This window comes from Somniosus microcephalus, chromosome 3 (genome assembly GCF_052327205.1).
Source record: "Somniosus microcephalus isolate GS21.2 chromosome 3, FLI_Smic_1.0, whole genome shotgun sequence".
NCBI lineage: Eukaryota > Metazoa > Chordata > Chondrichthyes > Squaliformes > Somniosidae > Somniosus > Somniosus microcephalus.
The window spans coordinates 135,998,090-136,012,908 of NC_140989.1; the positions used below are offsets into that span (position 1 = coordinate 135,998,090).

The 14,819-nt window shown below is 48.8% G+C and overlaps 1 protein-coding gene across 5 annotated transcripts in view; it reads left to right on the plus strand.

Annotated features, from left to right (window-relative positions):
* The window catches only part of LOC147121422 (protein sel-1 homolog 1-like), a 112,665-nt gene extending 98,094 nt beyond the window's left edge, over positions 1 to 14,571 (plus strand). For 4 of the 5 annotated variants that reach the window (XM_085981650.1, XM_085981652.1, XM_085981651.1 and 1 more), the window contains 3 exons: positions 8,281 to 8,453; positions 13,669 to 13,797; positions 14,286 to 14,571. In XM_085981650.1, coding sequence (XP_085837776.1) covers positions 8,281 to 8,453; positions 13,669 to 13,797; positions 14,286 to 14,405 — 422 coding nt within the window. In that variant the 3' untranslated portion in view covers positions 14,406 to 14,571. Of the gene's footprint in view, positions 1 to 8,280; positions 8,454 to 13,247; positions 13,594 to 13,668; positions 13,798 to 14,285 lie in introns of those variants that run through there. The other variant, XM_085981653.1, reaches the window with a different exon arrangement.
* The last annotated feature ends 248 nt before the right edge of the window (positions 14,572 to 14,819 follow it).

The window sequence follows — 14,819 nt, forward strand, 5'->3', positions numbered from 1 at the left end:
GTGCATTTAAGGAGTTATTTTACAACTTCCAAAAAATATATATTCCACTGAGAAGAAAAGGGTGTAAAAGAAAAGACAGCCACCCGTGGCTAAGTAAAGAAATTAAGGATCGTATTCGACTAAAAACAAGGGTATATAAGGTAGCCAAATCTAGTGGGAGGATAGAGGATTGGGAAAACTTTAAAAGACAGCAAAAAATAACAAAGATTGATTAAGAAAGGGCAGATAGATTATGAAAGTAAATTAGCAAAAAATATAAAAAAAAGATAGTAAGAGTTTTTATAGTTATATAAAAAGAAAAAGGGTGGCTAAAGTAAATGTTGGTCCCTTAGAGGATGAGACCGGGAAATTAATGGTGGGAAATATGGAGATGGCAAAAACACTGAATGAATATTTTGTATCAGTCTTTACAGTAGAGGACACTAAGAATATCCCAACACTGGACAAACAAGGGGCTATTGGGGGGGGGGGGGGGGGGGGGGGGGGGAAGGAGCTAAACACGATCAAAATCACTAAGGAAGTGGTACTCGGTAAAATAATGGGACTCGAGGCGGATAAATCACCTGGACCTGATGGCTTACATCCTAGGGCCTTGAGGGAAGTGGCGGTAGGGATTGTGGATGCATTAGTAATAATTTTCCAAAACTCCCTGGACTCAGCAAAGGTCCCGGCAGACTGGAAAACTGCTAATGTAACACCCTTATTTAAAAAGGGCAGTAGACAGAAGGCTGGAAACTATAGACCGGTTAGCCTAACATCTGTGGTAGGTAAAATATTGGAGTCCATTATTAAGAAGACAGTAACAGGACATTTGGATAATCATAATTTAATAGGACAAAGTCAGCATGGTTTTATGAAGGGGAAGTCATGTTTGACAAATTTGCTGGAGTTCTTTGAGGAAGTAACATATAGGGTGGATAAAGGGGAACCAGTGGACGTAGTGTATTTAAACTTGCAAAAGGCATTTGACAAAGTGCCACACAAAAGATTATTGCTTAAGATAAAAAATCACGGGATTGGGGGTAATATTCTGGCATGGATAGAGGATTGGCTATCTAACAGAAGGCAGAGAGTTGGGATAAATGGTTCATTCTCGGACTGGCAATCAGTAACTAGTGGTGTTCCGCAGGGGTCAGTGCTGGGTCCCCAACTCTTTACAATCTATATTAACGATTTGGAGGAGGGGACCGAGTGTAACATATCAAAGTTTGCAGATGATACTAAGATGGAGGGAAAGTAGTGAGTGAGGAGGACATAAAAAACCTGCAAGGGGACATAGACCGGCTAAGTAAGTGGGCAGAGATTTGGCAGATGGAATACAATACTGGAAAGTGTGAGGCTATGCACTTTGGCAGGAAAAATCGTAGAACAAGTTATTATCTTAATGGCAAGAAACTGGAAAGTACTGAAGTACAAAGGGATCTGGGGGTCCTGGTGCACGAAACTCAAAAGGTTAGTATGCAGGTGCAGCAAGTGATTAAGAAGGCCAATGGAATGTTGCCTTTCATTGCTAGGGGGATAGAATATAAAAATAGGGAGGTATTGCTTCAGTTGTACAAGGTATTGGTGAGACTGCACCTGGAATACTGCATACAGTTTTGGTGTCCATACTTAAGAAAAGACATACTTGCTCTCGAGTCAGTACAAAGAAGGTTCACTCGGTTAATCCCGGGGATGAGGGGATGGACATATGAGGAGAGGTTGAGTAGATTGGGACTCTACTCATTGGAGTTCAGAAGAATGAGAGGCGATCTTATTGAAACATATAAGATTGTGAAGGGGTTGGATCGGGTGGATGCGGGGAGGATGTTCCCGCTGATGGGTGAAACTAGAACTAGGGGGCATAGTCTTAGAATAAGGGGCTGCTCTTTCAAAACTGAGATGAGGAGGAACTACTTCACTCAGAGGGTGGTAGGTCCATGGAATATGCTGCCCCAAAAAGCTGTAGAAGCTACATCATTACATAAATTTAAAACAGAAATAGACAGTTTCCGAGAAGTAAAGGGAATTAAGGGTTACGGGGAGCGGGCAGGAATTTGGACATGAGTCTAGGTTCGGATCGGACATGGCCCTGTGGGTAGCGGAGTGGGCCCATGGGCCGTGTAGCCTGATCCTGCTCCTATTTCGTGTGTCTAATTCTGTTAGATTCAAGAGATGGTTCTGTGATAGTAGGTTGGCGGTTAGGATCAGATCAGCCATGATCTTATTCAATGGCGGAGCAGGCTCGAGGGGCCGATTGGCCTGCTCCTGCTCCTATTCCTTATGTTCTTATGTTCACATAGCAACTGTACTCCCCTTTCACCTCTCTTCCCAGCCCTTTTCTTCTTCCATATAACCTTCTGGGTTTTGGCTTGTATATCCAATTTCCCCTTCGTTGTGGGTGGAAGAAGCAACAACTCCACCTTCCTGCAGCCCAGTCCCTCGGGGTCAAAGTAAAGGGCAGACACAATCTATTTCCATACATGGAGAATTTATGGTGGCAGCTATGCAGGATGGAATATTTTAAAATCTTTTGGTTTGGGTATTTTGTATTTTTTTAAAATAATTTTATCTTATTTCTCCTTCTTCTAGGAATCCCCACACCATACACTATACCTTACCCAGGAGGCAGTGACCTGCTCCCAGGAATCTGTCAATATTTGTTTTGCAATCAAATACTAGATGTGCCAGTGGCTCAGGGTGACTCTTCCTCCCTTTGGGAAAGTGCCTGGCCTTGTCATGATGACATGATTGACATCAGGAATTCACAATGTAAAGAATCGCAGGTGTACCTGCATTGTAACACTCCTAACCGCCAATCGGGAACATCCTCCCCGCATCCACCCGATCCAACCCCTTCACAATCTTATATGTTTCAATAAGATCGCCTCTCATTCTTCTGAACTCCAATGAGTAGAGTCCCAATCTACTCAACCTCTCCTCATATGTCCATCCCCTCATCCCCGGGATTAACCGAGTGAACCTTCTTTGTACTGACTCGAGAGCAAGTATGTCTTTTCTTAAGTATGGACACCAAAACTGTATGCAGTATTCCAGGTGCAGTCTCACCAATACCTTGTACAACTGAAGCAATACCTCCCTATTTTTATATTCTGTCCCCCTAGCAATGAAAGCCAACATTCCATTGGCCTTCTTAATCACTTGCTGCACCTGCATACTAACCTTTTGAGTTTCGTGCACCAGGACCCCCAGATCCCTTTGTACTTCAGTACTTTCCAGTTTCTTGCCATTAAGATAATAACTTGCTCTACGATTTTTCCTGCCAAAGTGCATAGCCTCACACTTTCCAGTATTGTATTCCATCTGCCAAATCTCTGCCCACTTACTTAGCCTGTCGATGTCCCCTTGCAGGTTTTTTATGTCCTCCTCACTCACTACTTTCCCTCCCATCTTAGTATCATCTGCAAACTTTGATATGTTACACTCGGTCCCCTCCTCCAAATCGTTAATATAGATTGCAAAGAGTTGGGGACCCAGCACTGACCCCTGCGGAACACCACTAGTTACTGATTGCCAGTCCGAGAATGAACCATTTATCCCAACTCTCTGCCTTCTGTTAGATAGCCAATCCTCTATCCATGCCAGAATATTACCCCCAATCCCGTGATTTTTTATCTTAAGCAATAATCTTTTGTGTGGCACTTTGTCAAATGCCTTTTGCAAGTTTAAATACACTACGTCCACTGGTTCCCCTTTATCCACCCTATATGTTACTTCCTCAAAGAACTCCAGCAAATTTGTCAAACATGACTTCCCCTTCATAAAACTATGCTGACTTTGTCCTATTAAATTATTATCCAAATGTCCTGTTACTGTCTCCTTAATAATCGACTAACATTTTACCAACCACAGATGTTAGGCTAACCGGTCTATAGTTTCCAGCCTTCTGTCTACTGCCCTTTTTAAATAAGGGTGTTACATTAGCAGTTTTCCAGTCTGCTGGGACCTTTGCTGAGTCCAGGGAGTTTTGGAAAATTATTACTAATGCATCCACAATCCCTACCGCCACTTCCCTCAAGACCCTAGGATGCAAGCCATCAGGTCCAGGTGATTTATCTGCCTCGAGTCCCATTATTTTACCGAGTACCACTTCCTTAGTGATTTTGATCGTGTTTAGCTCCTCCCCCCCCTATAGCCCCCCGTTTGTCCAGTGTTGGGATATTCTTAGTGTCCTCTACTGTAAAGACTGATACAAAATATTCATTCAGTGTTTTTGCCATCTCCATATTTCCCACCATTAATTTCCCGGTCTCATCCTCTAAGGGACCAACATTTACTTTAGCCACCCTTTTTCTTTTTATATAACTATAAAAACTCTTACTATCTGTTTTTATATTTTTTGCTAATTTACTTTCATAATCTATCTTCCCTTTCTTAATCAATCTTTTTGTTATTTTTTGCTGTCTTTTAAAGTTTTCCCAATCCTCTATCCTCCCACTAGATTTGGCTACCTTATATGCCCTTGTTTTTAGTCGAATACTATCCTTAATTTCTTTACTTAGCCACGGATGGCTGTCTTTTCTTTTACACCCTTTTCTTCTCAGTGGAATTTTTTGGAAGTTGTAAAATAACTCCTTAAATGCACACCACTGATCATATATCGTCTTACCTTTTAATCTATTTTCCCAATCCACTCTGCTCAATTCCGCTCTCATACCTTCATAGTCTCCTTTATTCAAGCTTAGCATGCTTGTTTGAGATCCAACCTTCTCACCCTCTAATTGAATATGGAATTCAACCATGTTACGGTCACTCATTCCAAGGGGATCCTTTACTAGGACATTTTTAATTAATCCTGTCTCGTTACACAGGACCAGATCTAAGGTTGCCTGCCCCCTGGTCGGTTCAGTTACATACTGCTGAAGAAACCCATCCCTAATACACTCAATGAACTCATCCTCAAGGCAGCCCTGCCCAATTTGATTTGTCCAATTAATATGATAGTTAAAATCCCCCATAATTATAGATGTTCCCTTATTTTAAGCCTCAACTATTTCCTGATTGATACTCCGTCCAACAGAGTTGCAACTGTTCGGAGGCCGATAGACTACGCCCACTAGTGTTTTTTTTCCCCTTATTATTCCTTATCTCCACCCAAACTGTTTCATTATCCTGATCTTTTGACCCAATATCATTTCTCTGTATTACAGTGATTCCTTCCTTTATTAACATAGCCACCCCAGCTCCCCTTCCTTCCTGTCTGTCCTTCTTGATCGTTAAATAACCTGGTATGTTTAATTCCCAGGCATTGTCACCCTGCAGCCATGTTTCTGTAATGGCCACAAGATCATACCCATATGTAGTTATTTGTGCCATTAACTCGTCTATTTTGTTACGAATGCTACGTGCATTCAGATAGAGAACTTTCAAATATGTTTTGTGACACTTAGTTCCTGCTTTTGCCCTTTTTATTACTTTACCTTTTACTCCATACCTTCTGCCCCTTCCTGACACGCTCTGGTTTTTAATTTCCCCACTGCTACCTAAGTCTATGACCTTCTCTGTTGTCATTTTTATTATTTGCTATCTCGGAACCTCCCCCCCACACTAGTTAGTTTAAAGCCCTCTCTACAGCCCTAGTTATATGATCCACCAGGACTCTAGTCCCAGCACTGGCCAAGTGAAGCCCGTCCCAACGGAACAGCTCCCTCCTGCCCTAGTAGTGGTGCCAGTGTCCCAGGAAGCAAAACCCATTTCTCCCACACCAGTCTTTGAGCCACGCATTTAACTCTCTAATTTTATTTGTCCCAGCCAAATTCGCTCATGGCTCAGGTAATAATTCAGAGATTATTACCCTTGAGGTTCTGTTTTTTAATTTGACCCCTAGCTGCTCATACTCCTTTAACAGAACCGGCTTCCTAGTCCTATCTACGTCGTTTGTACCAACATGGACCATGACAACTGGATCCACCCGCTCCCACTGCAAGTTTCTTTCCAGCCCAGAGGAGATGTCCTTAACCCTGGCACCGGGTAGGCAACACAGCCTTCGGGGCTCTCGCTCTCGGCTGCAGAGAACTCTATCTATCCCCCTAATAATACTATCCCCTACCACTACAACATTTCTATTTACTCCCCCCTCTTGAATTGCCCCCCGTTCGACGGTGCTGTGGCCAGGTTGCTCATCCTCCCTGCAGTCCCTGCTCCTGTCCCCACAGGGAGTAAGAACCTCGAACCTGTTGGACAAGAGCAAGGGCTACGGCTCCTCCAACACTACCTCCTGGATCCCCGTACCTGCCTCACTCGTAGTCACACCGTCCTGTCCCTGACCATGGGCTACATCTGAATTAATTAACTTCATAGGTGTGACCACCTCCTGAAACACAGAGTCCAGGTACTTCTCCCCCCTCCCTGATGTGTCACAGTGTCTGAAGCTCAGACTCCAGCTGATCAACACAGAGCTGGAGTTCCTGTAGCAGCAGACACTTGTCACAGACGTAATCACCGTGAGCCTCAATGGGGTCCACCGGCTCCCACATCTCGCAACAGTAACACATCACCTGCTCCATTCTATGTAATTAATTAAATTTTTTATTGTTAGTTATGGACACCCTCTGCCCGATTTTAGATGCTAGTATCCCCTTTAATTAATTGGATTTAAATTAAATCAATCCCTCTAGTTACACCAGTTAAATGGTTTACCAACAGTCACTCTGCACCAGAAAGGCCTTATTAACTACAACCCACAGAGTTAAAGTTTGAAAAGAGCACCTAACACCCCACTTACCCTAACTCACACTTACCTAAACTCACAGCACTCTCTGCTGACTCGCACTCAGTGCTAGCACTGGTCTTTTTATACTGATGGTTTGTTTACAGCCAAGAGTCACCCCTGCTGATTGGTTAGAAAACTGGTTTCCAGTGCCTGCTGTGCCAATTTACTCCTACTGCAGTGTAACCTTGTTTTACTCTTCTTAAACCAACAGAATCCCAAATATTTAACGTTTCCCCTTTACTTAAACTGCTTAAGTAATCTTATCAAGAATGATTTAGAGAAATAACTATTAAAGAACTCTCACACTTACCCAAACTCTCAGCACTCTCTGCTGACTCGCACTCAGTGCTTGCTCGCTAAATTCAACTTCTCAACCCAGTTCCTAGTGGATGCAAGTACAAAACTGTGCAGAAGTTGGAAATCTCACTGAGAAAGCCCATCAGCATGTAAACGGAAAATTCACCCGTTATGGGTCAATTTATTTCACATATTGCCAATACACAAAACCCTTTGGATTAATAGACTTTGCACATACTTCTATTTCTGACAAACTTGTAAATTCCATTGTAAGCAGTTAACTGGTAAAGGTGTTACGCATTTCCCGTCATTTTCATTATCACCTCCTATTCAGCCTTGTGTTTATCAGAGAACTTCATTTAAGTGTCTCAATATTTAAAGTGATATTCAGTTGTAAATGAGTATGTTCAATCTCCATTTACAGAACGACACAAAAATTGTAGATTGTACCGTATCCCACATATTTAGTTCTTCTCTGTCAGATAATGTTGGGTGGGGAGGTGACTACATGTGTTCTGGTTATGCCCACTACATTTAGTTTTCTGGAATAGTAGTTTGTGGGACCACAAAGATTTGTGCTTCCCAAATTCATATGCTTATCCTTGTTTGCTTGGCCTGCTGACTGCAGGATAAGCGTCTCTTCTTCCCCTATCCCACGCCAAGTACAGTAGAAACTGTCATGGTTAACTGGCAATTTTAATCACTCCACCATTGATGGTTATGCCTTCAGCTGTCTGGGCCCTAGCCTCTGGCATTCCCTCCTTAAGTCTCTCCCCTTCTTTAAGGTGCTCCTGAAAACCTACCTCGTTGCCCAAGTTTTTGGTTATCTGCCCTAATACCTCTTTATGTGGCTCGGTGTCAAATTCTGTTTGATAACGTTCCTGTGAAGCGCCTTGGGATGTTTTACTACATTAAAGGCGCTATATAAATGCAAGTTGTTGTTAGCATAAACAGACATCCTGCTGCGGTTTCTCCCCCTCCCCGCCCCGGGCACACCATATATACAGATAATACGTTTATGGTACATAGGGTAATCTGACTGCATCAAGTCAGGCCTAGATTTTCACTAACATTGTAAAAGAGAGGAAAATGAAACTCATTATTGTTTTGTAAACAATATGGTACCCATAATGTTTTGTTAGAAAATGTTAAAAACCTCAAGAATCCTGCTTGATAAGTGTAGCAGTCCGTTAGATTCCAAATTATTTGCCATCCTATGTTGAAATATTGTCATGCTTCAATGCATTTTAAAACATTATTTTGCTTGCTAGGCTATTCATATGCCAGAATTAAACTGGGTGATTATTATTACTATGGTTATGGAACAAAAGTGGATTATGAAACAGCTGCAATTCACTATCGTTCAGCTGCTGAACAGCAACACAGTGCACAAGCTATGTTCAATTTAGCGTACATGTATGAACATGGTCTTGGCACAGAGCAGGTATGGAGCAGTCACTTATATTCCCAGAATGAAAACACACTTTGTTTTTTTTGACTAGATCGTATTTTAAGTTATTAATATCTAACAAGCAACTCTTTAAAAGAAATTCTCACACTGTATTAGAACAGAATATATGACAATGATTCTTCAAAAAGTTCTCTTTTATAAAAGAACCAGCTGAAGTGCCCGGCGGTGCCGAGGGTCTTTTGAGGGCATGTTGTTGGATGAGCGAGCGACTGGGGGGGGGGGGAAACGAGAGCGAGCGACTGGGGGGGGGGGGAAACGAGAGCGAGCGACTGGGGGGGGGGGAAACGAGAGCGAGCGACTGGGGGGGGGGGGAAACGAGAGCGAGCGACTGGGGGGGGGGGGGAAACGAGAGCGAGCGACTGGGGGGGGGGGGGAAACGAGAGCGAGCGACTGGGGGGGGGGGGGAAACGAGAGCGAGCGACTGGGGGGGGGGGGGGGAAGAGAGCGAGCGACTGGGGGGGGGGGGGAAGAGAGCGAGCGACTGGGGGGGGGGGGGGGAAGAGAGCGAGCGACTGGGGGGGGGGGGGGAAGAGAGCGAGCGACTGGGGGGGGGGGGGGGGGGGGGGAAGAGAGCGAGCGACTGGGGGGGGGGGGAAGAGAGCGAGCGACTGGGGGGGGGGGGAAGAGAGCGAGCGACTGGGGGGGGAAGAGAGCGAGCGACTGGGGGGGGAAGAGAGCGAGCGACTGGGGGGGGGAAGAGAGCGAGCGACTGGGGGGGGGAAGAGAGCGAGCGACTGGGGGGGGGAAGAGAGCGAGCGACTGGGGGGGGAAGAGAGCGAGCGACTGGGGGGGGGGAAGAGAGCGAGCGACTGGGGGGGGGAAGAGAGCGAGCGACTGGGGGGGGAAGAGAGCGAGCGACTGGGGGGGGGAAGAGAGCGAGCGGCTGGGGGGGGAAGAGAGCGAGCGGCTGGGGGGGGAAGAGAGCGAGCGGCTGGGGGGGGAAGAGAGCGAGCGGCTGGGGGGGGAAGAGAGCGAGCGGCTGGGGGGGGAAGAGAGCGAGCGGCTGGGGGGGGAAGAGAGCGAGCGGCTGGGGGGGGGAAGAGAGCGAGCGGCTGGGGGGGGGAAGAGAGCGAGCGGCTGGGGGGGGAAGAGAGCGAGCGGCTGGGGGGGGAAGAGAGCGAGCGGCTGGGGGGGGAAGAGAGCGAGCGGCTGGGGGGGGAAGAGAGCGAGCGGCTGGGGGGGGAAGAGAGCGAGCGGCTGGGGGGGGAAGAGAGCGAGCGGCTGGGGGGGGAAGAGAGCGAGCGGCTGGGGGGGGAAGAGAGCGAGCGGCTGGGGGGGGAAGAGAGCGAGCGGCTGGGGGGGGAAGAGAGCGAGCGGCTGGGGGGGGAAGAGAGCGAGCGGCTGGGGGGGGAAGAGAGCGAGCGGCTGGGGGGGGAAGAGAGCGAGCGGCTGGGGGGGGAAGAGAGCGAGCGGCTGGGGGGGGAAGAGAGCGAGCGGCTGGGGGGGGAAGAGAGCGAGCGGCTGGGGGGGGAAGAGAGCGAGCGGCTGGGGGGGGAAGAGAGCGAGCGGCTGGGGGGGGAAGAGAGCGAGCGGCTGGGGGGGGAAGAGAGCGAGCGGCTGGGGGGGGAAGAGAGCGAGCGGCTGGGGGGGGAAGAGAGCGAGCGGCTGGGGGGGGAAGAGAGCGAGCGGCTGGGGGGGGAAGAGAGCGAGCGGCTGGGGGGGGAAGAGAGCGAGCGGCTGGGGGGGGAAGAGAGCGAGCGGCTGGGGGGGGAAGAGAGCGAGCGGCTGGGGGGGGGAAGAGAGCGAGCGGCTGGGGGGGGAAGAGAGCGAGCGGCTGGGGGGGGAAGAGAGCGAGCGGCTGGGGGGGGAAGAGAGCGAGCGGCTGGGGGGGAAGAGAGCGAGCGGCTGGGGGGGGAAGAGAGCGAGCGGCTGGGGGGGAAGAGAGCGAGCGGCTGGGGGGGGAAGAGAGCGAGCGACTGGGGGGGAAGAGAGCGAGCGACTGGGGGGGAAGAGAGCGAGCGACTGGGGGGGAAGAGAGCGAGCGACTGGGGGGGAAGAGAGCGAGCGACTGGGGGGGAAGAGAGCGAGCGACTGGGGGGGAAGAGAGCGAGCGACTGGGGGGGAAGAGAGCGAGCGACTGGGGGGGAAGAGAGCGAGCGACTGGGGGGGGGAAGAGAGCGAGCGACTGGGGGGGGGAAGAGAGCGAGCGACTGGGGGGGGAAGAGAGCGAGCGACTGGGGGGGGAAGAGAGCGAGCGACTGGGGGGGAAGAGAGCGAGCGACTGGGGGGGAAGAGAGCGAGCGACTGGGGGGGAAGAGAGCGAGCGACTGGGGGGGAAGAGAGCGAGCGACTGGGGGGGGAAGAGAGCGAGCGACTGGGGGGGAAGAGAGCGAGCGACTGGGGGGGAAGAGAGCGAGCGACTGGGGGGGAAGAGAGCGAGCGACTGGGGGGGAAGAGAGCGAGCGACTGGGGGGGAAGAGAGCGAGCGACTGGGGGGGAAGAGAGCGAGCGACTGGGGGGGAAGAGAGCGAGCGACTGGGGGGGGAAGAGAGCGAGCGACTGGGGGGGAAGAGAGCGAGCGACTGGGGGGGGAAGAGAGCGAGCGACTGGGGGGGAAGAGAGCGAGCGACTGGGGGGGGAAGAGAGCGAGCGACTGGGGGGGGAAGAGAGCGAGCGACTGGGGGGGGAAGAGAGCGAGCGACTGGGGGGGAAGAGAGCGAGCGACTGGGGGGGAAGAGAGCGAGCGACTGGGGGGGAAGAGAGCGAGCGACTGGGGGGAAGAGAGCGAGCGACTGGGGGGGAAGAGAGCGAGCGACTGGGGGGGAAGAGAGCGAGCGACTGGGGGGGAAGAGAGCGGAGCGAGAGCGTGGGGGGGAAGAGAGCGAGCGACTGGGGGGGGAAGAGAGCGAGCGACTGGGGGGGGAAGAGAGCGAGCGACTGGGGGGGAAGAGAGCGAGCGACTGGGGGGGAAGAGAGCGAGCGACTGGGGGGGAAGAGAGCGAGCGACTGGGGGGGAAGAGAGCGAGCGACTGGGGGGGAAGAGAGCGAGCGACTGGGGGGGGAAGAGAGCGAGCGACTGGTGGGGGGGGAAAAGAGAGCGAGCGACTGGGGGGGAAGAAAGGGAGGGCAGGGGGAGGGGAAGGGGAGGGAGGGCCGGGGGGAGGGAGGGGAAGGGAGGGCCGGGGGGAGGGAGGGGAAGGGAGGGGGAGGGGGGGGGGGGGGGGGGAGTGGGAAGAGGGAGGGGAGGGAGGGCGGGGGTCGCCCCCCGAGGTGAAGACCGCCGATTGCGCGCGCAGCAGGAGCGGAGACGTGGCGTCTCTCTCGGCCGGCGGGGTCCGGTTGCCAGGGTAACCGTGACACTGACCAAGCCAGTCTCAGATGCTCCTGCTGCGCGCACGGCCCGGCCCCCCCCCCCCCCCCCGAGGTGAAGACCACCGATTGCGGCTGTGCGAGACGTCCGGCGGACCCGGTTGCCAGGGTAACGCTGGACGCTCAGCAAGCCCCGCCCCCCGGCCAGCCAGAGAGAGACAGCGCGTCTCAGCTCCTGCTGCGCGCACACCCTAGCGGTGCTGGGCTGAGGCTCGGCCCTCCAGCCTTCGAGTGGGGCCGGGAGGTGCCTAGCTCGGGCGTGGGTGCGGAGGAGACGCCGAGGCTTCTAGGCCTACCTGGAAAAACGGGGAAAGGTAGGAAAATTAATGACATTAGATAAGTTAATTACTTTCTAAATCATTTTTTTTGAAAAACAATGTGTTTTAAAAGCAACGTTTTTTTTTTTTAAAGACGCAGAAAGCGGGAAAAAAGGAAAAGTTTGGAATTAAGATGGCGGCGACTCACCTCGGTTCAGAACGATAAAGCCCGGCCACACACGCACCGATTGGCCCGGCGGCACACGCCAGCAACCCGGCGTACGATTGGTCGAGCTCGAGGTCACTCTGTCGCTAATGAGCGGATAATGAGATGCTAATGAGCGGAACGTTGAAGGTTTTTGGGATACCGCGGGCGTAAATACGCTTAAAACCGTCTCGGAAGCGTAAGCTTTCTTTGGAGGTAACGCGCGCGTAGGTACGCCCTGTAACTTTCGGCAGACAGAATGGCAGACAGAAGTACCCATTTATATATATAGATAATGCATTAGGGTCGAAGGCTGTAACCTGGTTGAGGGATTCATATGACCTCCAAAATTGTATGATTTTTTAAATGTTGTTGTCAGGATATTGGTGACACTAACAAAGGTGCATTTATCTTGTGAAGGTGGTGATTGACCTTCTCCTTGAACCTCATAGTGATGGTGCTTCCACAATAGTATTCAGCTGGGAATTTCAGGATCTTGACTCAGAAATGTAACAGCTGTTCCTTCTTTAATTGCTAAGTCAGGCTGATGTGCAATTTGTCAAGAAAACTGAAGGATTTTGGAACCTATACCCATAAACCCTGGACTCTTATAGCAGGCATGTTTAAATAACAGCCCCAACTGGTGTTTGGAGTTGGTAATCTTTACTGCTCCACCAATTATCTGGGCTACTCATTGAAATATTTCACATGGGAAGAGAAAGAATAGCCTTGACCTTTCTTTCTCATTGGTCCTGGTGTTTGTATTTCAAACTAAGCCCAGGTTCCCAAACAGGAACAAATTTTGGTTATCAGCAGTCCCATGACAGTTGCTTGCTCTTTCCACACCTAATAAAGGTACATCCCCTTGTAAAATGTCAGTTCTTTGTTACAGGGGGTAAGCACTACGATTCAGCATTAATATATAATCATTTAAAATCTCCCTACTCGCTCTTTTTTTAAATCACTAATTTCTGACAATGTTGCTGTTTTTACAAGAAATGTAAGGCGGCGGCAATTCAGTTCTTCCATCCAGAACGACCGTACAGCACCCCTCCCACACAATTACAGGATCCAAGTTTCTTTGATGATTCCAAGGTTTTTATCTTCGCTACTCTTCCCAAACGTCCATACTTGGTGTTGATCACTATATCTGAGCAAAATCCTCCTGACATCAATACACATAGAAAATAAAAAAATTTTAAAACTAGTTTGACCCTGTGCCTTTTCATCTTACTGTGTTCTGGATCTGTTTTTTACAATTGTATCTCTCAAGAGCACCTCTTTGCAAGGCTGAAAATAGCTTAAGTTTCTCCAGTCTTTCCTCATAAATCATTACAGTAATTTACACCCCAAATCTTGTAGCTCTTAACTGAATCTGAATAGTATTTCAAAAAATTTTATACATGCTCTTCTTTAGGATCTTCACTTGGCCAAAAGATTCTACGATTTGGCTGCAGAAACTAGTACAGATGCATATATACCAGTCTTCCTTGCACTTTGCAAGCTCGAAGCCATAAATTTCAGCCATTCTATTCCGTACGCCAATGTAAGTATCATCTTACATTTATATAATGTTAATGTAAAAAGAAAAGGTGCCTCGTCATGGAAATAGATAGTGAGCCATGGAGGAAGAGAGTAGCAAGTAAGGCCAGAAGTTTGGTTTGAAAAAAAATTGGGTTTTGAGTAAGATTTAAAAAGATAGACAGAGAAGTGAACAGGTGGGGCGGGGGGGCGTGGCGGTGTTAGAGAGTCAGATTTAGGTAGCTTAAGACTCAACCACCATTGATAGTAACACCTGGAAAGCGCTCTCTACATCTCTAGTTCTCTATCCTGCATAAGGAACTTTTTTTGGGGGGGGGGGGGGGGGGGGGGGTCAAAAGGTACATAGTTCATGGAACAAAATTTAACAAAACAAAATTGTTAGCAACCCTTTTAACAACAGTGCTGTACTTTTAATTAAATTGGGTGAAATTATTTAACTGGAAGCATTGGATTAATGCAGATTTGCTGATATCACAATTTTTATCTTCACAGCTCAGTGAAGTGTGGAAACAAATAAACCTGGATAGATTGTTGTGGCCTCATTGGGATCTCTTTCTAATAATGATTTTAACTTTGCTCCTGGCTGTACTAATGGCCTATAGGCATGGCTAGAACATGTACTATTGGAGTTACATCCATCTTTAAGTTGCTGGAGTCATGGTTTCGAAGGACTAGAGTTGCTTTATGAATGTAACTTTGTGAGTAACTTCCAAAAGAGTGATGTAAGGAGTTAAAATACAAGTTTCAACATACTGTGACATTAAACACAATCAAAATGTCCCTGTTACAGATTGTCATCTTTATCCTTTAAAATTTGTGACCCTCGTTGATTTTAATCAACAGTTTAGACAAGGGAAATTATGGCCTAAATTACTTGCGCCATTACTTAAGCTACACCATAATTTCCTGGGACATCATAGCAAAGCCCAAGCCTGTGCTCACACATCCATGTGCGTGCACTTCCAGCAAGAGCTGCTGAATAGTGATATGGAGCAGACCCATGGCTACTTTTCCCCTCTCTAGCAT